This window comes from Terrapene carolina, unplaced genomic scaffold (assembly GCF_002925995.2).
Source record: "Terrapene carolina triunguis isolate 2854851 unplaced genomic scaffold, T_m_triunguis-2.0 Scaffold130, whole genome shotgun sequence".
Classification (NCBI taxonomy): Eukaryota; Metazoa; Chordata; order Testudines; family Emydidae; genus Terrapene; species Terrapene triunguis.
This window is the reverse complement of record NW_020664481.1, coordinates 2,202,102-2,224,751: the sequence shown is the minus strand read 5'-3', so window position 1 is coordinate 2,224,751 and position 22,650 is coordinate 2,202,102. Positions and strand designations below refer to the sequence as shown.

The 22,650-nt window shown below is 57.0% G+C and overlaps 1 protein-coding gene across 1 annotated transcript in view; it reads left to right on the top strand.

The window, feature by feature from the left end:
* The window catches only part of XKR7 (XK related 7), a 30,721-nt gene extending 8,429 nt beyond the window's left edge, over positions 1 to 22,292 (top strand). The window contains exons 3-4 of the mRNA XM_026652743.1: positions 20,525 to 20,724; positions 21,325 to 22,292. Of these exons, the coding sequence (XP_026508528.1) occupies positions 20,525 to 20,724; positions 21,325 to 22,277 (1,153 nt within the window). The 3' untranslated portion in view covers positions 22,278 to 22,292. The remainder of the gene's footprint in view (positions 1 to 20,524; positions 20,725 to 21,324) is intronic.
* Positions 22,293 to 22,650: the final 358 nt, after the last annotated feature.

Genomic DNA, 22,650 nt, shown 5'->3' with positions numbered 1-22,650 from the left:
AGGCAGGATCACTTGTTGAATCCTTGAAGAGTTGGAGATTGTATTAGCAGATGTGCATATTTTGTGCTGCCTTATCCCTCCCCTTTCCCTTTGTTCCAGTAATGAACTACGCACAGCAGCTGCTGGCTGCGTGGAGGGGAAGGCACTGCCATCGGGTTTGTGTGCCTGTCGGGCCATTGTGCATTGCAGGCAGCAGTATCATTGCAATGACAAGCCCAATTAGTGAGTTTGATTACATCAAGAGGATAAGGTCACTGGTGTCTGGGCTCCCTTGCACAGACCTGGGAGGGGGACTCCCTGTGGATCCAGACTGCCTGTGCCCTAAGGACAAGGGGAGCAGAGAGCTCTGAAATGCTTCAGCTGAGTGGGCTTCTGGAAGCCTGTGGCTTGCATTGCTGCAGTTGTGGGCTGTGCTTTCGCTGCCTAGGGTGTAGCCCCACAGCTGGGGGCTTTGCTTCGTTCACCCCTCCTCCTAGTACTTGACAGCTACCTCTCCTCCCTGCTGGGATCCTCCCCCCAGAGGGCTCAGCCCTCCATGGCCCCACAAAGGCAAGCACCCCAGTGCAAGGGCTTATGAATGTACTATGTTTGTACAGCTCCTAGCACAGCGGGCCCTGGGCTCTGACTAACTGAGGCTGGTGGACACTATGGTAATCCCCCACCCCCTATCAGCTGCTCACACCTCTTGCCTATGCCCCTCTTGCCCCAAAGCACAAAGGACAAAGCACACGTTGGCCCAGCACTTGTCACTTCCCACAGGCCAGCTCTGAGGGCAGCCTCGGAGGCTGAGCGTCTGTCTGTGTGTCCGTCCATCCCATCCGCTCCTCAGTGTGCGGGGGGGGGACTGGCAGCGGGGTGCCGTGCCGCACTGTGCAGACAAATGGGCATGTTCCTGCCCCAAAGAGATGAGTCTGTCTGGGGAGCACAGAGAACAAGTCTGCCCTGGATGGGTTATGACCTGCTAGGTCTTTTTCATCGCAAGCCTCCGTGATGCTGTGAGAGCTGGGGCTAATAAGGCCTGGTCTACACAACGCAGGTCGACATAAGTCTCCTTCCATCGACATACTTGTGCCCATGTCTACACCGTGTCACCAGCCGTCCTAAGCTCTCCATTAGGGTCACGCAGCAAACCCACCTCCCCGACCAATGTGGAGCCCCAGCCAAACTGCTGAGGTCGTCGCAGTGCGAGTGTAGACACGGCTTGACCTGTGTCGACCTAGCAGTCCTCCAACAGCTGTCCCACAACGCCCCATTCCCTGCATCAGTGACTGCTCTGGTCACAATTGTGAACTCCACTGCTCAGCCGTCACAGAGACTAGACGCCATCCCCCAGAACTCCGCCAAGTATTTTTGAAATGCCGTTTCCTGTTTGTCCAGCGTGACGAGCACACTTAGCAGCTCTCCCTGGCTGTGTGCAACTGCCCATGCCAGCTCTGCGCACCAGCCGCGCTCCTGCCTGGCCTAGACAGGAGGCATTGGATCTCCTGGCCCCAGGGTGGGGGGAGAAGAGGCTGTGTGACGGACCAGCCGCAGAAACATGGACATCTATGAACAGATTGCACCAGCGCTGCAGGCAGAAGGGGTCCGACAAGGATCAGCAGCAGTGCCACATGACAGCGAAGGAGCTGAGGCAGGCACACCACCGGGGCAGGGTGGCCAACCAGCGATCTGATGCTGAGCCTCAGACCTGCCACTTTTACAGCCAGCTGTAGGCCATACTTGGCAGAGACTCCACCAGCACCTGGCAGGCCATTGTGGATACCTCTCAGGACCCTGAGACACAGACCCTGTCTGGACCAGCGAGGAGCAGGAGGGAGCCGTGGCAGGTGGTCTAGCCATGCCACAAGCCAGGACCTTTTCGAGACTCCACCAGTCTCTAGCCAGTCCCGCCAGCCGAGCACGGATGAGACTGATGAAGGGGAAGGGACCAGGGTACATGACTGCATACATTTTTCCTTACGGTGTTTACATTTAAAGATGGTGCCTGGCCTGTTCCCAAGCTAACAAGACCCAGGAATCGACTCCTCCCGGTTTTACTCCTGTGTGAGAAGAGACAGAAGCCCAACAAACGGCGGCAGAGCTGGCATGTGCTTTTCATTCCCCTGTGGGGTTAGGCTGCGGGGGCCACGTGGCGCAGTTTGTTTGTGCACATACGGCCCTTATATCCGCCCGAGAGATCTCGATGAAACGTTCATGGAGATAGTCCGCAATTCCGGAGATATTTCCGAAGGTTTCTAGGGATGCCTGCCTTATTTCTTCCTCTGCGGTAGGCAGGGGCAGCAGGTTTGTATAATTTTTGGTGGTGCCCAGGTCCACACACCTGTCTGAGGCTCTGGGAGGGAGTTTGGGTGTGGGCTCTGGGCTGGGACAGGGGGTTGGGGTGCGGGAGGGGGTGCGGGAGAGGGTTTGGGGTGCTGGGTGCGGGAGGGGGTTTGGGTGCTGGGTGTGGGCTCTGGGCTGGGACAGGGGGTTGAGGTGCAGGAGGGGGTGCGGGAGAGGGTTTTGGCTGCTGGGTGTGGGAGGGGATTTGGGTGCTGGGTGCGGGCTCTAGGCTGGGACAGGGGGTTGGGGTGCGGGAGAGGGTTTGGGGTGCTGGGTGCGGGAGGGGGTTTGGGTGCTGGGTGCGGGCTCTGGGCTGGGACAGGGGGTTGGGGTGCGGGAGAAGGTTTGGGGTGCTGGGTGCGGGAGGGGGTTTGGGTGCTGGGTGCGGGCTCTGGGCTGGGACAGGGGGTTGGGGTGCGGGAGCGCAGCTGCCCACTGCCCAGAGCAGGCAGAGACACTCCAGGGAGGTGCGCGGGGCGGCAGGCCAGGCCGGGGGAGAGACCCAGCCCCAAACATTAGTGAAGCCGGGCCCCCAGGCCCTGAATTTGCTGGAGCCCAGGCACCCCAGGCCCATATAACTCGCCGCCCCTGGCGGTAGGACCCTTTCCCATGCCGCTCGGCGATGAGTTTGGGTAGCACGACTGCAGTAAATAGGCAGTGGCCTATGAGTCCGTCCAGCTTTGGGACACCAGTAGCAGCTGAGCTCTCTGGGCTTTTGTTACCCTTCAGAGTGAGATCTCAGGTAAAATCCCCACCAACTGTGGAGAATAGTGCCAATATTCAGTGCCAGGGCCCTGTACTCGGACCCAGGGAATAGGGGCTGAAATTTGATTGTTTCATGCAGCCAAAGTTCCTTTCCCCCACCCAAAGCTGAAGTGGCGATACCTAGCATGTCTAATTACAAGCTTGTCTGAGAATAAGGGAAGGAAGTTTTAAAACTTCTCTTTCCCTTTCTGTCGTGACTGTAAATCCCGTGATGCAGCTGTCCGTTTTTATCAGCTGCTGCAGGCTTGAGGGGTGCCCCCCCCACACCCGCAGAACGCCTGGCCCTGAAGAGGAGGCGCAAGAAGACGACTAAGGAGGATGTGTTCGGCGAGATCCTGCAAGCCAGGGCCACATCGGACCGCAAACAGACGTCATGGAGAAGGAAAGAGCAGAGAGAAGAAAGGCCCAGGAATCCCAGCAGTGAAAGGACATGCAGATGCACCGGGACATTAGAGACTTTCTCAGGCAGCAAACTCAAATGCCGAAGACTCTGGCTGGCCTACAGGTCCAGCCGTCCCCGACTCCCTACCCTTTGCAGTCCTTAGAGAACTCCCTGGTAGCAGGTCCTTACACCCCCCGACATTCCATGTGGCATCCCGGGTTGCATCCTAATTCTGACCACTCCACATGGTGGGACAGCAAGGAAAACCCCAGTGTCACATACACTGGCCTGTGGGAACCACGGCTGGCATATGCCTGGCCACAATGGACTACATGTGTGCATTGAAATGGACAGAAATGTTTGTTTGCGGCCTTTCCAAGTGTAAAGTTCCAGTCCATCAATTTACATGAGAGGTTTCTAGTGCATTTCCTGGGAGAGGTTTGGCTTTCTTTCTTTCTTTCTTTCTTTCTTTCTTACGTTTGGCCACTCAGTAAAGTTCCATTGTTGAAGAAAGTGATAGCGTCAATAGACTGGCACTAACCCAGGCCAAGGCCAGGGAGGCCCCGTCCCTGAGCAGCTGCAGGACATGCTCCAGGTGGAGGGACAGATTAAAAGGGCACTGGCAGGCAAGGGGAAGGAGCTACAGGCTGCACCAGGAGGTGAGGCTGACGCCTGGAGCTGTGAGAAGAGTGACTACAGCTTTGTTAAGCCTACAATGGACATCGTGATCCAGATCCCCCCCTCCCCTTGGGAGTTGGAAACTCACAAGAGCCTGTGAAGAATGGGACATTGTCCTACGGGCAGATGAAGTGGATACACCTAAATCTCTGTCCAGGCCCCAAATGAGGGAGCCACAGCCTGGTAGAATGCGACCCGGGGGGAGTATAACTTGGGGGGTGGGGTGGGCAACAACTGGTCCAGACACTGTAGTGCCCCTCTAGGGCCCTGATTCAGGACCTGGTGAGGTGGGTGGGTCTGGGTCCCCCTACCTTGTTCCGCTGCACATACCCCGTGACAGACCCCTCAGGGGAATGGAAGGGACAGTCAGGAGAGAATGAGGTCCAACAACATACAACCCAGCCAGGACCCCTTCTAGAAGCACCAGGCCAAAATAATCTGTGGAGCCACTGCTTGACCAGTTGGCCAGCTGGCTATCAGACTGACACCCCTTTCCCTCCCCAGAGAATAGAATTATCGTTATTCATTCCCAATCCATATTGCAGAATGCACGGCAGCACGCAAAGCACCCAGTGCTTGTAAATGTACAGCAAGCACCACGTGACAACTTGTATAAATGCACAACAAGAAGCACTGCACAGTTCCTGGCAGCACCCGGCGCTCCAGCCCTAGACAACGCTCCAGCACAGAACATGACCGAGGCTGACCGTCCGAATGCTTCTTCAGAGCCTCCTGCATCCATATAGCCCATGTATAGCCCATATAGCCCGAGGAGCTCTTGCAATGGCCCTTGCATGTGGCTGGTCGAAGTCAGCAGCCAACGGCTCGGCCCTCTGTCCAGACAGCGGCATGTTGCACGCTGGAATACCTCCCCATGGGGCACTGCCCTGTCCCGGTGTGTATATGCAGCGTGGACACGCCCCAGCGATATCCAGACTGCGGCAGCTGTACACGGATGTAACTTGTGCCGACCAGAGTTTGGAGTGTAGACCTGCCTTAAAAAGCATTTCCGGCTCTCGTTGGTGTGCTCAACACTCGGCCAGCACATGGGAAAGCACCAGTGCAAAGCCTGGAGTTACGTGTCTAACAGTGCCTCAGACTGCGTCACCTGCAAGGATTGAACCTGAGGCCTTTGTCTCTAAAAGCACGAGCCCGAACGCCTGGCCCCATTGCAGTCCCTGGGAGTTTTGCCATTGATTGTAATAGGGTCAGTTGGCTCAAAGGCTGCAGCAGACACCATCACCTCTGTACGTGGTCTAGTCACGAGGCGTGACTAAGCGTATGGATTACGGTCAGCCCCCGACGGCTCTGAGCCTGTCTGGCCTGCTCACCCGTAGGCCAGACATGCGGGTCAGTTGTTCAGTCCCAAAGCAGTAACGGTATCAAGAGACTTGCTTTCTTGGCCATTTCTTTGGTGATAGAAGGCAAAGGGCCAGACCCTCAGGCCCAAATGGAACCACGGGAGGCCCTGAACGCAGCAGAATTGGGGCGGGGGGGATCTCCAGCACAGAGCTGTGTTCCAGGGGGTCTGCCCGTACCTGAGCAGGGAGCATGCCTGGGGGCATGGCAGTGGCAGAGCAGGGGAGGGGCAAGGACACCTGTTTTGTCCGTCTCTGTATTTATACCATGTCCCTCCCAATGAGAGCTGAACTCCTGAGGAATGGCTGGTAGATCTGTGGCTACATGGATCTACTGGGAAACACTCCCACCTCCCCCTGGGGGAGAAGAGGAGGGAGGAATCACAAAGTACGAAGTGAGCCATTCCTCCAGGCCCCTCTTGTACGAGCCCCGTGAGCTGCGGCTCGCAGCAGTGACAAACTGCAGCCACAGGCGGTGTATGATTGATCCGTCCATGTTGGTCACACCATTCTTCTCCAAGCAGCAGCTGCAGCAGCCTCTACCTCTGTTCTTACCAAGGTTGTGAGTGACGTGGACAATGGACGCAGAGGGGATTTCACCGCTGACCCAGAGAAGGAAGTACTCAGCTCCCGCCTGTCTGCTGGATTGCAGCATGGCCTGCTCTGCCCACTGCTCGGTGAACGGGCTTTTAAAAGATTGATTTGGGCCCCCAAACCTGATCCTGCTTTGGAGAAACGGGATCAAGTCACTGGCTCCTCCAGCCACACCATCCTTCCAGCCTTTGCCTCGGTCACCAGCGCTCGGAATAACGCCTGAAGCTGGAGTGCTGGGGCCTGGGCTGGCTGTGCGACCTGAAACGCCAAGGGCCTGAGTCTGATCTCGTGTCAGCCACTTTTACGCCAGCATCACTGCATTGCTTTCAGTGCAGTTACTCCTGATTTACACCTGAGCGAGTGAGACTAGGGGCCAGTCCTGAGTCCTTTCAGGAGGCTGCGTTGCAGTTGTTCTGACTGAAGCTCAGGGGGGAGAGGAGCTGGCACAGGAAGCGGGAGCTGAGAAAGGTGCAGCCTGGTAGCCAGCGTTAACGCTTGTCCTTTGCATTACAATGGGCTGGGTAGATTTGGAACAGATGGTGTCCAGCTCCGTGTCCTTGCCAGAGCCCAGTGCAGGGAGCTGAGCTCATGCCCTGTCAGCACTCTCCTGCGCTGCCAGGCGCCCCAGGCTTTCCTTCCCACTCCTCACATCGCGCAGGAGATACCTGGGCAAGGGCAGGCCAAAGACCAGTGGGGCTTCCCCGTGCTGAGCTTTCAAATCCTGAAACAGCAGATGGTGTAGCTGGCCCTCGCAGAGAGAGAGAGGTGTGGGCTGAACCAGGAGTCTCCCTCTGTGGCCTTGGGCAAGGCATAGCAGCGCTTTGTGCCTCAGTTTCCCCAGCTACCTTCTGGGGGAGTTAGGGTTTGTAAAGTGCTGTGAAGAGGGAAAATGCTCAATGCAGTTAACGGTGGGTTGAGTGTTATTTTATTTGTATTTTATGGTTAAAACCCCCCAGTTCTCCGTCAGGACAGTCGGGTCAGGGATTTTCAGAAGCGTGCAGCAAACACATTCACACGTGGCTCGAAAATGGGCCCTTGCTTTTCCTGGAGGAAAAGGCACCGTTGTGGCTGGGGTGTTCAAATCCCTTTGGTGCTGTGAGCTGAACTTGGACTCCTGCACTAGAGAGGGGATCCCAGGGAATACAAGAGGACTTTGCCCTGTTTACTCCCTTGCCCAGACACACCGTGGGCCCTGAGATCCCAGGACTTGCACATGTGCTTAACTATAGCATGTGGCTAAGACTTTGCCAGCGTGGGGCCTGGTGGAGGAAGCATCTCCTGTCTGCGAGGGAGCAGTGAGTTGTGGGCGGCACAAAATACTAGAATTAGCAGCTCCTTCAGGGCAGCATATCAAACCCTCCCTTTTACACTAATGCAAACAAACCAATTGGAGCCGGGGAGCCTGGCTGCAGGGTCCCAGGCCGGCACACCGCAGTAATTGGCACATAATGAAACTGGAATTGAACTATTAAAATCACATTATTTGCTGACACTAATGTTTTGTTCGGTTGCCAATGCTCTGAAGGTCCTTTTGTGACTCTCAGCAGGAGAGACTCGTAACTATCTCACAAAGAGAGGGGGGCTGGGAAATAAGAAAATTAGGCCATTAAAGCAACTCCTAAGGGCTCTATCCCAAGCCACCACTTGAGAATGAGACTGTGCCGGAAAAACGGCCTTTTGTCCTCGCGTTACGTCGAGAGGCTTCACTGACTGCGGGAGTCGCTGCTAAGAGCATTTCTCCATCGGCCAAGGGGCTGGGAGCTCGGAGTCCAACACGCTAGCAAGCGAGCAAGAGATTTTGGCATCTTTTCAGGACCTTCTGCAGGGCACTGCATAACCGTCTATGTGTTGCACTGGGCATTAACCCTTTCACGCAGGAGATGCCAGCCACTGGTGGAGAGCAAGAATTGTTCATCTCCCCCGGCTGATGCTTAAGCTTTCCCTTCCGCACCTCAGGGCGTGATCCTGCCAGGTGCTGAATGTCCTGGGGGTCTCATGACTTCAGGGAGAGATGAGATCATTCAGCCCCACATGGGGACACAGCCCTCATGCCTCTCGGATGGGACCCAGCCAGCCGCTGCTACTCAGCTCCTGGCCCTCTGTGCCAGCTTTAACGTCCTGTTCCAGGGTGACTGGCCCCTTTAAGGGGACCTGGGGCTAGCCCCACCTGGGCCATAATTAATTAGCTGCTTCCCAGAGGGTGGGGCTAAAGGGGGTCAGCTGGTGCTTTAATAAACACTTGGCTCTTATAAAAGGACTGAGCATGAGCCCAGTGTGGGGTGGAGCCACAGGAAGTGGGCAGCAGGCTGGCTAGCTCCGGTAAGAGGCCCTGAGCTAGGGTTCAGGAGAAGGTAATCCAGGGGAACCAGCCTGTAGACTGAGTGCTCGATAGTGGAGCAGGGGAGAGACTGAGAGGTGGCCTGGAAAGGAGCTGGGAACAATGCCTAGAGGGCGGGCTGAAGAAAAGCCTGTGCAGGGCAGAAGAATGTTTTGTTTGTTGGGACATTTTAGGTGGACTCCTGTTACCCTGGAAAGGGTTAACTTTGTTTTGTGACTTTGCTGGAGCGGCAAGCCATGTGTCCAGCACTGACCTGGCTGTGTGGAGTTTCTTTATCAGGGCTGCTTAATAGGGAAACTGAGGCAGTGCTGCAGAGCCATCCCTGGTCGGGGCCGGGGGTGGTGCTTGGGAAGCAGCTGACCTTGTTATAGCCATATTGCAGACTGGCATGCTGAGGCTGGCCTTGGGAGGGGCCTGTGAGCCTGAGGAGGCTACAGCAAGCACAGTCACATGGAAGGAGGCAAATGCTGGCTGGTGCCAATGAAATCTTCATGGGGTAGCTGACCTGCAAGGATTGGGGCCATTAATGTAAAGCCCAAGACATGAGCCCATGATCTCAAGGCCAGAGGAGCGGGTCCTGCATCTCCTTACCTGCCTCCTCCTCTACCTCGGCAGGGAGTCCTACTGCTTGCTTTTCAGCTCCTGCATCCACTCCACGCCGGCTGCGGCCACTTGTCTCAGAGCCCAGCCTCCACGTGCCCCCTGCTGCCATGGGTGAGGCAGGCGCCTGTCTGGGGAGCCCGGCCACTCTCTCCCCATGTCTCCTTTCCCAGCCATGGGCAAAGCCTCTCTCAGGTGAGAGCTGCGTGGGGCAGGCTCTTCTCTGCAGTAGCGTGAGAGGGCTGGGAAGACCCTGGGCTAAACCCCTCTCTGCTCTTCTGCTTTCATTCGCTCCCAGGAGCTGCTTGCTGCAACCCCACCTCTCCAGGAGCCTCTGACTCTGGGGGTGCTGTCGAGGAGCTAGTGAGCAGGGCCGGCAGTGAGGACTCCAAGGGACCAGTTAATCCCAGTGAAGTCAGCAGGCAGTTTGTATCCTGCAGGGGGCTGATCAGCCGCTGGGGTTCTGTGTGACCTTGGGCAGGGCCACCCCCTCTTTCTGGACCTCCATTTCCCCACCTGTAAAATGGGGACAGTGATACTGGCTTCGTGGGGGTGTATTGAGCTCGGTTAATCTCTCAAGTGCTTGGAGATCGCCGGGTGGAAGGGGCTGGTGCAGAGCTGGTGGTGGGAATAGGCTGAATACTGCTGTCCGCTTTTTACTCAGGCAAAGCTCCCCTGACTGCGACGAGAGTGGTGCCAAGTAAAAACTCGGCGAGGGGCTCAGGCTGTGGCTGGTTCTTACGAGCTGGTCCTTGAGCTGGGGAAGTGAAGCAGGTACTCGGCGATGTTCTTTCACCAGGTGCACACGTGCTCTCCTGCGTATCACGCGGGATCTCACTAGCAGCTCCCATTGCTTAATACGTGACTGGAAGGCGCTCGGATGAGCACGGTGTAAGAACCTATACAGAGCCGAGTTACTTGGCAGCCCCTGGGTTTCCCTGGCACAGAGCAGTCCCAGAGAGCGGGGACACCTGAGGGGTCAGGGTGGGGACGACGACTCCTGACTTTGCGAGCTCCCTCCTGTGGCTTGCCAAGCGCAGCACTAGCTCTGCTGTGTAAACCCCCCCAGTCGCTTTCCTGGCGCCCAAAGGGGCTGATCTCTGGGGGAAAGGCGGGGAGCAGCCTCAAGGACTCACTGGGGTAGCCTGCGGGTCTTCCCTGAGAAATCCCCATGTGAATCCTCACTCCAGCGAGCTAGGGCCCCTGACGCCCAAGGTTGACATTCCTAGCAGGCAGTGTCAGGGGATGGGGGGAGGCGGGTCTGTCCCTGCCCCTGGCCTCCGGACCCTGAGAGTATAAGGGGTGGGGTAGCCTCCAGAGCTTGTGGCGGGTCGCGGTTCTGCTGCAAGGCCCCCCGTCCCCTTGACTTGGCCTCTGGCTTTGCTGCTTGGTGTGGGGGAGCTGCCGCCCAGTCGCTTTTCAGCGAATGCCGCCCAGGCCCAGGGCCGGAAGCAGGGCGGTGCTCAGTGATGGCCAGGAATGGAGATCCTGGGGCGAGGTGCACAGGTTCCTGGTCTAGTTACTTACGCAGCTTCCACGAGCCTGCCTGTACGTTGAAAGCCGGCGCGGCACGAGGCTGGGCGGGCACAGGGGTGGCTTGCTGGGTGGCAGAGTTTCTCCTTGCGGGGCGAAGGCTCTCCTGTCTTCCCGGCCCTTCCCTGTCCTTCCCACAGTGATTGATGAAGGTTTCCGCCATTAAGAGCCATTGCCAGGCGTCCCGGCCCTTCTGAGTGGCTGGAAAATTGTCAAGAGCCCAGTAAATCCCCCTCCCTGCTGAATGTTGAAAGCGCAGGATTAACCATCACTGTCACATGTCAGTGTCCTTGGTAACGCAGCCAGCCAGGGAGCTGTCAGCTCCGTGGCAGCAGAAGGGCTCCTCTCTGTCTGCGCTGGTACACCCCAGCCCTGCCTCTCCTCCCTCCGGGCTCCACCGCCCAGCCCAGCCTTGCCCGCTCTGCCCTCTCCCCTCCTGGGCCCTCAGCTGCCTGGCTCACTCCGGCTTCTTTTGCCGCCCCTCCGTTTTTCATTCATCTCCCTGGTGTCTGCTGTCCCACAGACCAGACACCCCTTTCCAGTGCCCCAGCTGCCGGGGGGTGTCACCCACCACTGAAGGGATTTCCAGCCGGGCTCCAGCTCTGCAGGGCCCTCGGCTTTTATGGGGCTCTGGCGTTGCTGGGCAGGTGTCTCTGCAGTGCTTCAGCTCTGCAAGCCGCGGAAGCGCTGCGTCGTTGGGGCACGTATTCCTCCCAGGGCATTGGCAGGGGAGGGTGGGCAGGGATGGGCAGCAAGGCATTCAGCTGGCGGTGCTCTGGCACTGCGGGATGGGGCTCCCTGGGGCAGTGCAGCATTCCATCGCATCGGCATCCCTGGCAGAGCTCTGGCACTGCAAAGTGCCTCTGAGTAACAGGGCGCTGGCACAGGGCAAGGCCTCCATCCCTTGCCGGCTCTGGATTTACTCCCACGCGGCCAGGCCTGCATACACAGGGCCCAGTGCGCTGTGGTTCTCTGGGGCAGCCCTGCTGATTTCTGACCCCGTCTCTCCACTCTAGGCCCAGCTGCCACACGCTCTCTCTGGCTCATTATCCATCTCTCCTTTGTCTCTAGGGGTGCCTCTCCCTCCTCTGCAGGTCCCTCGCTCAAGGGCCCAGGCGCACACCCCCCCGCCCTGCCCCCGCTCCCCTCCACGTTACCCCACGTTGCTGCTGCTTCTCCTGTCAAACCAATTGTCACTTTTCACCTGCTCTGGAACCTTCAGGCTCCGAGTCCATCTGCCTCTCCCAGCCCCCCTGCAAATTTCTCTCCCTGCTAGTCAGAGCATCCTTCAGGGCCGGGTTTCTTTCCCAGGGGGTTTCCATTGCCAGCGTGTGCAAGAGGCAAAGGAAAGTCTCCACAGGAGGGTGAAGGAGCCATTGCTCTGGTTCTGCCATCCAGCTCCTCCTCCTCCGTGCACAGAGCAGCAGCCGCGCGGATGGCCCAGTGGCTGGGTCAATCACGGCCTGCAGCATCCAGCTCGGCGAGTGGTGCATGTTTCACTGGAACCAGTTTGGTGCAGGTTGTTTGCCAAGGCAGGCTCGGCTATTGGGCTGCAGCGAGAGAGACACCGAAAGACCCAAGATCGCTGGCAGCTTCCCCCTGCCCACCCATCCCTACCTGAGCACCGGTGCCACCGGCTCTCCCGCATCTTCCCACCCTCTGGGATAAATTCATTTGACTGCTTCAGTATAAAAATGACTCCCCCTCTTAGAGCTCTTGCCTGAGCAAAAAGCAGCTGCTATTCCCAGGGCAGGATCAAATATCTTCCACCTGCCCCTTGCTTCCTGCTCCTGCTCCCAGTTCCTGGTGGAGGTCGGAGAATGAGCTCTATTTCAGGTCCCAGCGGCCCTGCCCTGGCCCCCCAGACGCCAGCTGCTACATGCTCTCATCCCCTCGCTGCATCTTGCACTTCCCCCTCTTCCTCCTCCTTCACAAAGCCCTGCTGCCGTGCCGTGCTCTGGGAGCAGTGAGTCTCTGCAGATCGCTGCGTGCCTGATGGGCTGCATGAAGAGTGGGGGTCCCTGTGGCACCCCAGGCCTCGCCTGAGGGGCACTCTAGAAGAGGGCTGGTCCCGTGGGTCCTGCAGCTTTCAGGGGGCCGTTAACCTCCCCTAGGGTCGGGAGAGGGTGTGGCAGCAGCTCCGGCTGGAGGTGACACAGGGTGGAGCTCTGTCCGGGCCGCAGGGTGAGGTGAAATGTGTGGGTCTGGGCTGGGGAGAGCCGCCTGAGGGAGCACTACCTGGCAGTGATGCCTTTCTCTTGGCGCACTCTGAACAGTGTGTTTCTCCATAAGCCCGTGACTGAGAAACCACGGGGCCAAGTCCAGGGCTGGTGTAATCAGGCAAAACACCACTGAAACCAATGGCGAGGCACCTGTTTGCACCAGGCTGGAATTTGGCCCAATAAGAGGAACGATTCCCCTCTGGGTGTGTGCACAGGGTGTGTACGCGCCTGTGCCTATCGCACAATGATGGGAATTGCTCCACTGCTCCCTCTTGTCTTGCACATCTGTCCTAGCTGCAGCTTCTCCTTCTCCCCCTTGGGGCGATGCTGTCCTGCAGAACGGTGCTTGGCCTCAGCCTGACACAGACACTGCTTGGATCCCTGCATTCTGCACGGTCTAGATACCCCCCCCCCCCCCCCCACCCCCCCCTTGGCCCCCCCCCTTCCCCCCGGTCTAGACCCCCCCCCCCCCCCCGATGAACCTGCTGCTGGCCACCTGCCACCGCTGGATGACCCTCAGCCTGTCCCGGATACAACCCTAACCCTAAAGTTACTCCTAGCACATCACTGAGCACTAGCTGGTAAATAGACCCTGCCTTATTCACTCCTGTTTGCCCACTGGCCCAGAGTCACTCCCACAGGCTCCCTGTTATGGGCTCCCTCTCTTTGTGCCCCCTGAGCAGAGCTGGGTGAAACATTTTTGGCACATAGGAAATTTGCTGAGAAATGCATTTTTCAGGATCCCAACACTGTCCATGAATTCAGAGCGAATTCAGCAAATGCCTTTGGCTGACAACAAAAATATCAAAAATCTGGAAGCATTTTGCTGTGAAAAAAATTGAAATATACCATTTTGAAAATGTCTGGTTTGATTTGACATTTGAACATAAGAACAGCCAGACTGGATCAGACGAAAGGTCCATCTAGCCCAGTGTCCTGTCTTCCAACAGTGGCCAATGCCGGGTGCCCCAGAGGGAATGAACAGAACAGGGAATTATCAAGTGATCCATCCCCTGTCGCCCCTTCCCAGCTTCTGGCAAACAGAGGCTAGGGGCATATGTAATTGGAAATATTTCATGTTGACCTGCATGTATTTTATTCCAGGAAACCCAAAAGTCAGTTTGGCTTGAAACAAACCAATTTTCCCCTGTCAGCCACCAAACTGACACATCAGGTATTTTTTCAGCTCTGCTCCCAGGCGCTGGTTTCTCAGTTCTGGCCCAGCATTATCTTCCCTCACTGGGAATTATAGCAGGGCCATGGAAATAGAAACTTTGCTATCTGAGCGCTTCCTCACAGCCAGGGACTCCAAAAGAATCCAAGCGGAAAGCCAACCCCACACCCCAGTGCAGACGCCTGGGTCACTCCATAGCAGACTTCTGACTTTGCAAAGTTGATCTTTCCAAGAGCAGAACTTCCTAGCACTGGTGCCCCATCCTTTTGAGAGCATTCACTGGGCAGTTCACCCCCTCAGGTCCCACAGCCTCCCGTAGCCCCAACCTGAGTAAAGAGGGCTCCTAGGACAAGGCGGCCAGAAGGAGCTGGGGCTGAGTGTGAAAAGCTATTACGGAAAAGGACTCCAGACCCATCCTCTGCCAGCCTTCCCCTGCCCAGGATTTCTGCTGCAGCGTTCTTCCTTTCTTTCTCTGCTCGAAGCTCACTGGGGCTTTGCACAGGCTGGGAGGTAGCCCAGTTGGGAACACCAGCCCCTGTTGCTTGACATCCACAGGGCCTTGCTTGGAGCTGCATTATTCAGGGGAAATCGTGCGTTATTCAGAGACTCCCGCTGCAAGTCCCGTGGGGCTCGGTGGGACCATCCTTCCCTTCCCTTCTCCACACACTGAAATCTTCCAAGAGATCTGCTCCGTATGTGTTGGGCCAACACTTCCTGCACTAAGAACGGGGAGGAGGCGAGCACTGAGCCAGGAGGAACTCTCGGCTGGAACAGATGGCAACTGCAGCTGAGTGCGCGCAAGGGCAGCGTGTTGGGGGGCTTTGCTCCTTTGGAAAGACGTAGGATGTTGAAGGTGCTAGCGGAATGTAATTTGTCTGTTCGCTGGCTAAATACGGCCCTGTCTCCGCTCAGCCTTTTATCACGCCCCCCAGCAAGGAGCCCGTTTCCCAGTGGTAGTCACTAAGGAGCATTGACTTATTGCAGCTGAGAAAATGAACTTTGCTCAGGCTTGCCTGAGGCAGCTGGCACATCCCTGGCTGCACCACAGGGGGACGCCAGGCCTTGGTGTCGTCCTGCAGCCAGAGCGGGGCCAGCCCCACCTCCTTGGAGCTGATGTATGGGCTTAAAGTGCTGGGATAAGGCTTTCTCCTGGCACTCACCAGCTAATGGAGTCGACTGACAGCATTTTATGGATCTGATGCAAAGGCCATCAGTTTGCGTGACAGTTTTACTAGGTTGGGAGGGAGCTTTATAGTCCAACTTCCTTTTGCTTAATCTTTCTGTTTTCCCAGTCGTTTGTCTCTTGCCTTCCAACACCTACGTGAGGTGGTTTCAGTAGCGGAGCAGCGTGGAGCACAGGCCAGCAACCAGCTCCTCAGCCCTGCTCCACCACTGGGGCTCAGCCATGCCCTCCCAGGGTGCCCTTTCCCCAGGGGTCCAGCTCCCCACCTGGCACCGTTCTCCTCCTTCCCGGAGCGAGAGAGGAACTGAATGTCTAGTGAATAATTCAGAGGATGTAACTGACTGTGAGCACCGGGGCTGTTTGTCCCCAGCCTGGGTGAGAGCCACAGGCAGCAGGGGAGAGCCTCTGGCTGTGAATACCTGGGTAAGGCAGGAGCTCCGGCACTGATTGGCTGTGAATCAAGCTGCATTGCAGCTCCCGGCACTTGTGGTCAGTTTTCCTTGGGCACCCTTGAATGTGGGATAACGAACAGCAGGGGTGAGACCATGAGATGACAGGGCACTGCTGTATGGAACCTCAGATCTCTGGGGACCTTATGGCCTGGGTCAGGCAGGACACTCTGTAGAGAATCATAGGATCAGAGAAGATTAGGGTTGGAAGAGACCTCAGGAGGTCATCTAGTCCAACCTCCTACTCAAAGCAGGACCAATTCCCAACTAAATCATCCCAGCCAGGGCTTTGTCAAGCCTGACCTTAAAAACCTCTAAGGAAGGAGATTCCACCACCTCCCTAGGGAACCCATTCCAGTGCTTCACCACCCTCCTAGTGAAAAAGTGTTTCCTAATATCCCACCTAAATCTCCCCCACTGCAACTTGAGACCATTACTCCTTGTTCTGTCATCTGCCACCACTGAGAACAGCCGAGCTCCATCCTCTTTGGAACCCCCCTTCAGGTAGTTGAAGGCTGCTATCAAATCCCCCCTCGTTCTTCTCTTCTGCAGACTAAATAACCCCAGTTCCCTCAGCCTCTCCTCGTAAGACATCTGCCCCAGCCCCCTAATCATTTTCGTTGCCCTCTGATGGACAATCTCCAATTTGTCCACATCCTTTCTGTAGTGGGGGCTCCAAAACTGGAAGTAATACTCCAGATGTGGCCTCACCAGTGCCGAATAGAGGGGAATAATCACTTCCCTCGATCTGCTGGCAATGCTCCTACTAATGCAGCCCAATATGCCTGCCGTTGGCCTTCTTGGCAACAAGGGCACACTGCTGACTCATATCCAGCTTCTCGTCCACTGTAATCCCCAGGTCCTTTTCTGCAGAACTGCTGCTTAGCCAGTCGCTCCCCAGCCTGTAGCAGTGCATGGGATTCTTCCTTCCTAAGTGCAGGACTCTGCACTTGTCCTTGTTGAACCACATCAGATTTCTTTTGGCCCAATCCTCTAATTTGTCTAGGTCACTCTGGACTCTATCCCTACCCTCCAGCGTATCTACCACTCCCCCCAGCTTAGTATCATCCGCGAACTTGCTGAGGGAGCAATTCATCCCATCCTCCAGATCATTAATGAAGATGTTGAACAAAACCAGCCCCAGGACCAACCCTGGGGGCACTCCGCTTGATACCGGCTGCCAACTAGACATCGAGCCATTGATCACTACCCGTTGAGCCCGACGATCTAGCCAGCTTTCTATCTACATTATAGTCCATTCATCCAATCCATACTTCTTTAACTTGCTGTCAAGAATACCGTGGGAGACGGTATCAAAAGCTTTGCTAAAGTCAAGGTATATCGTTGACTGTTCCTGATCACCACCTTCTCCTCCAAGTACTTCAAAATGGATTCTTTGAGGACCTGTGTCACAGAGTCCCCGGGCGATGCTCTGGATCTGCTCCCTACGAAGCCAGGCAGGACTCTAGTGAAGTCTCCTCTCTGGGAGCAGACTGTCTTCAGGGCAAGAAGCTCACACGGCTTCACCTTCCTGGGTCTGACCTTGGAACATTCACCATCCTCTGCCCCTCCGTAACCTTCTCATAGTGAGTCTGCCCAGGCGGGGTCCTGGGGAAGCCAGAGGGTCCTGCACCCCCACTTCGCAGTCAGACGTGACTCTCAGCCAGCCAGTAAAACAGAGGTTTATTAGATGACAGGAACACGGTCTAAAACAGAGCTTGTAGGTACAGAGAACAGGACCCCTCAGCCAGGTCCACTTTGGGGGGCAGCGAGCCAGACACCCATGTCTGCACTTCACTCCTCGTCCCCAGCCAGTTCCAAACTGACTCCCCCTCCAGCCCCTCCTCCTCTGGGCTTTTTCCTTTCCCGGGCCAGGAGGTCACCTGATTCCTTTGTTCTCCAACACCTTTAGCTATCACCTTGCAGGGGGGAAGGGCCCTGGCCATTAGTTGCCAGGAGACAGAGTGTCGGCCATTTATGCACACTGGCCTTTATCCCACCACCTGGAGACTTAAGAAATGCATAGAGGAAACTGAGGCACCCCTACAGTATTCAGAGGAAACATTAAGAACAGTCCCACTTCGTCACAACCTGCTCCATGATTTTTCCAGGGACAGAGGTGAGGCTGACTGGTCTGTAGTTCCCTGGATTCTCCTTCTTCCCTTTTTAAAGATGGGCACTACATTAGCCTTTTTCCAAGTGTCGGGGACCTCCCCCGATCGCCACGAGTTTTCAAAGATCATGGTCAATGGCTCTGCAATTACATCAGCCAACTCCCTCGGCTGCATTGCATCCAGCCCCACTGACTTGTGCATGTCCAGCTTTTCTAAATAGTCCTTAACCTGTTCTTTCACCACTGAGGGCTGCTCACCTCCTCCCCATACTGTGCTGCCCAGTGCAGCAGTCTGGGAGCTGACCTTGTCTGTGAAGTCCAAGGCAAAAAAAGCATTGAGTACATTAGCTTTTTCCACATCCTCTGTCACTAGGTTACCTCCTCATTCAGTAAGGGTTCTACACTTTCCCTGGCCACCTTCTTGTTGCTAACATACCTGTAGAAACCCTTCTTGTTACCCTTCACATCCCTTGCGAGCTGCAACTCCAGTTGTGTTTTGGCCTTCCTGATGACACCCCTGCATGCTCGAGCAATATTTTTATACCCCTCCTAGTCATCTGTCCAAGTTTCAACTTCTTGTAAGCTTCCTGTTTGTGTCTAAGCTCACACTGCTGGAGCCATTGCTCACTGACATGCACGGCTGGGGTAATTCCTACAGACTAGTCACCCCGCATAAGGCCTGGGGCCATGGCTATAAGACAGAAGGGAACTTACAGCTTGACCCTTGCTCGCCCTAAGGCTCTGTCTACACCAGGGGTGGCCAACCTGTGGCTCCAGAGCCCCATGCGACTCTTCAGAAGTTAATATGCGGCTCCTTGTATAGGCACCGACTCCGGGGCTGGAGCTACAGGCGCCAACTTTCCACTGTGCCGGGGGGCGCTCCCTGCTCAGCCCCTGGCTCTGCCACAGGCCCTGCCCCCTCCCCTGAGCCTGCCATGCCCTCACCAGAGCCTCTTGCACACCACGGAACAGCTGATCGGGAGGTGCGGGGAGGGAGGGGGAGACGCTGATCGGTGGGGCTGCCAGTGGGTGGGAGGCGCTGGGAGTTGGGGAGATGGGGGGGCGGGGGAGCTGCTGACGTGTTACTGTGGCTCTTTGGTAATGTACACTGGTAAATTCTGGCTCCTTCTCAGGCTCAGGTTGGCTACCCCTGGTCTACACTGCAGTCAGGGGTGTGACCGCAGCACGTGTAGACGTACCCAGGTTAGCTTTGATCTAGCCAGCTCCGATACCAACAGCAGGGCTGCACACGCTGGCCTTGGGGGTGTACTTGAGGGCCCGGCTCGCTTTGCTGCTGCTGTTCTTGGAGATGGCGAGATCAAAGCCAGGTTGGGGGTACACACATGCCGCAGTCACACCTCAGATTGGCATGTAGACAGGATTCCTGTGGCCCAGTGGCTGCATAGGAGCTGCCTGCTTCATTGGAGCAGAGGGCAGTGTAAAAGGAATCCGCACAAATGCCTCTTCCTAGACCTCTGGCAATGGCTCACCACAGACCCAGCGCAGCTGGTCAGTCCGGGGCTTGTTGCTGGGGAGGGGGAAGGGAGTCCGTTTGCAAAGTAAAAGACGGCCTGTTTGTAAATCACAAGCATGTATCCACACACACACACCGCCGCTGCCCCCACACTGGCTACCATATGGCAGGCCAGAGCCAGGGACGGCTCCGTCATCAAAACCCTGTGAGTTTCCTGCATACGGCTCCCCAGGTCTCAGTCAGAGCAGCTGTTCCCTTTATCCTGTCTGATCAGCATGGCAGGGGAAGAGGCGCAGGCTTCAGTCGGGTTGGGGGGAAAGTAGATATCTGCTTCTGAAAGGCAAGGTGCGGCGTTCTCCCTCTGAGATCAGTGCGGTCAAACTGCACCCCCCGGGTCAGTGTGCAACCCAGCGAGAGAGACCAGGGATCTCTCATGGAGGGGAGAGTGGCTGGGATCCCAGTGAAATAGACCGGAGAGGTGAAAGGTATGGGGCTAGCCCAGGGAAAGATCCTGGGACTCAGGATCCAAAGAGGCCAGGCTCTGTGGCATGAGCAATCGGGGGATGTGCAGCCTAACCAGACTCTGTACCCACTGACGCCCTGCATAGCCTGAGAGAGGATCCCACTCAGGGGCAGCTGCGTAAGCCCAATTCCTGTCCCTGCCCAGCGTGCCCAGTCTCTCCTTGATCCCTGTGAGGGTGGGTTTGTCCTCTGCCTCTCCCACTCCACCCCTAGGCAGCCACAAAAGCCTCCTGCACAAGGCGGCAGGGAGTCTGCACAGGGCTCCGTTTCATGGCACACAACACAGGGGATCCCTGCATGGACCCCTGGCATCCTCCTACCCCACAAGGCGCCAATCTGGCTGCCTTTGGGGCCCTCTGCACCCAGGGGGAGGAGCTCAGCACTTGCCCCACGGCCAGTAACCGCTATTAACATGCAGAGCAGGAGGGGGAGACTCAGGCAGGCAGAACACAGGAAAGCATCTGCAAGTGGACTCGCTGGTCCTGTCCCGCGGCTCCTGGCCCAGCGAGAAGGGTAGGAGGATACTCAGCTCCCCCATCCCGCTTCCCTGTGGCCAGCGAGGAACGCGCTCGGGATGAATCTGAAAATGCTTGGAAGGATCCTTGAGTCTCCCAAACTTCAGTGCCTTACCCTGGCCCCACAATGCAGGATTCTGCTGCCTTGCTCTTATCCCGCTGCCCAGCCGCTGCCTGCCTAGACTGCCTGGCTGGGCCGGGCAGCAATGCTGCATGCCAGTCTCTGACATGAAGGGGTCGAGCGAGTGGGGAGCAGGGGCTCGCTCAGGTCTCACCCGCTGTCTTCCCTGCCTTCTGCACAGGTACCTCCGGACCCTGTACCTCGGCCTCCAGAGCCGCTGGCAGTCAGAGCACAGGCAGCGCCACTTCTACTGGAGGATGATGTTCGAGAGCGCAGACATCAGCATGCTGCGGCTGCTGGAGACCTTCCTGAAGAGCGCCCCCCAGCTGGTGCTGCAGCTGAGCATCATGGTGCAGCAGAACAACATCGAGCCTCTGCAGGGTAAGGGACGCCCCTCACCTACCCAGCCCCACCCTGGCCCTCCATCTGCCTTCCTGCCCCCTCTCATCACCTGTCACTGCAGGGGACATGCCACGAAATTAAAAGGTGGCAAATTCAAAACTGAGACAGAGTTTCTCACACCATGGGGGAAGAGACTGTGGAACTCCCTGCCACAGGGAGTTGTTGAGGCCAAGAATTTAGCAAGAGTCGAAAAGGGATCGGACACTTGTACGGATAACACAAACAACCAGAGCTGTCAATGGTTAATGATCAAATTCTGGAAGGGACATAAAACCTCCTGCTTTGGAGCTGAAGCCAGTGTCTCTCTAACTGAGGGACCGGGAGGAGACCTAATGTGGTGGCAGATTATCCCATATCTGCTCCTGCGGATTCTTACCCCTTCCCCTGCAGCATGTGAGGTTGGGCCCTGGCACAGACAGGACACTGGGCTAGAGTGAGCTGGGATCTGATCCAGCCTGGCCATGCCCATGTTCCATCTTCTGTCTTCCCTCCCTCTTCCTCCCATCTCTTACCATCCCCTCCCGCTGTTCCTCTCTTCCTCCCCCCTCCAACTCCCTGACTCCTTCTGTCTCCCCACAGGTCTCTCGGCCTCGGCCTCCCTGGTGTCCCTGGCGTGGATGATCGCCTCCTACCAGAAGGTGCTGCGGGACTCGCGGGAGGACAAGATGCCCATGTCCTACAAGGGGGCAGTGGTGCAGATCCTCTGGCATCTGTTCACCATCGCTGCCCGCGCCATTGCCTTCGCCCTCTTTGCCTCCGTGTTCCAGCTCTACTTTGGCATCTTCATCGTCACGCATTGGTGCATCATGACCTTCTGGATCATCCAAGGGGAGACGGACTTCTGCATGTCCAAGTGGGAGGAGATCATCTACAACATGGTGGTGGGCATCATCTACATCTTCTGCTGGTTCAACGTGAAGGAGGGCCGGAGCCGCTGCCGCATGGCCATCTACTACACCATCACGCTGGCGGAGAACGCGGCCCTCACCGGGCTCTGGTACATGTACTACGACCGCCAGGCCACCTCAGACTTCGACGCCTTAATCATCGTCTGTGTGGTCTCCTCTAGCTTCGCCCTGGGCATCTTTTTCATGTTCATCTACTACTGCCTCTTGCACCCCAACGGGCCAGTGTTCGGCCCCCAGACCACAGGCTGCATTTTCAAAAAGGCGCCGGCCGCCTGCGTGGGGCCCCCAGAGGACGTTATCACCAGCCCCCCGCGCTCCCTGCCACGGACTACAGGGGGGGAGAGGGAAGGGGTGCCAGGGGACAGGGACAGCTGCGTGCCTGTTTTTCAGGTCAGGCCAAGCGTCCCCCCGACCCCTGTTGCCCGTGCCCCCCGGACAGAAGGGCCTGTCATCCGAATAGATCTGCCCAGGAAGAAGTACCCGGCCTGGGATGCCCATTTTATTGACAGGCGGCTCCGTAAGACGATCCTAGCGCTGGAGTATTCGTCTCCGGCTACCCCACGCCTGCAGTACCGCAGCATGGGGGCCTCGCAGGAGGTGCTGGAATATGAGACCACGGTGTAGGCCACCACGGGAGCCATGTAACTGCCTACCATGTCTCCCCGCCGTGGGGCTGACACGATGGTGCATTTCCAGAGCCCAAGGGGGTCGCTGGTCGGAGCCCACTGGCCGCCAGCCACGCCTGGCCTTCCGCTGCCCTGGAGAGTGGCTGTTCAGTATCTTCTTAGCATTTTGCCTTTTGTGTTCCTTAGCACTGATGGCCCCCCACCTCCCCGCTCTACCCACCATCCCAGAGGGGTTGGCGAGGTCAGCTGGTGCTACCCCCCCCCCCACACTCTGCCTTGACGAGCTCTCCCTCTAGCGATGCCATGGCAAAGTTTTCCTCCCTGGGCCCCAGCTGCATCCAGGCCGCCTCCCTGGCAACCCCGCAGACAGG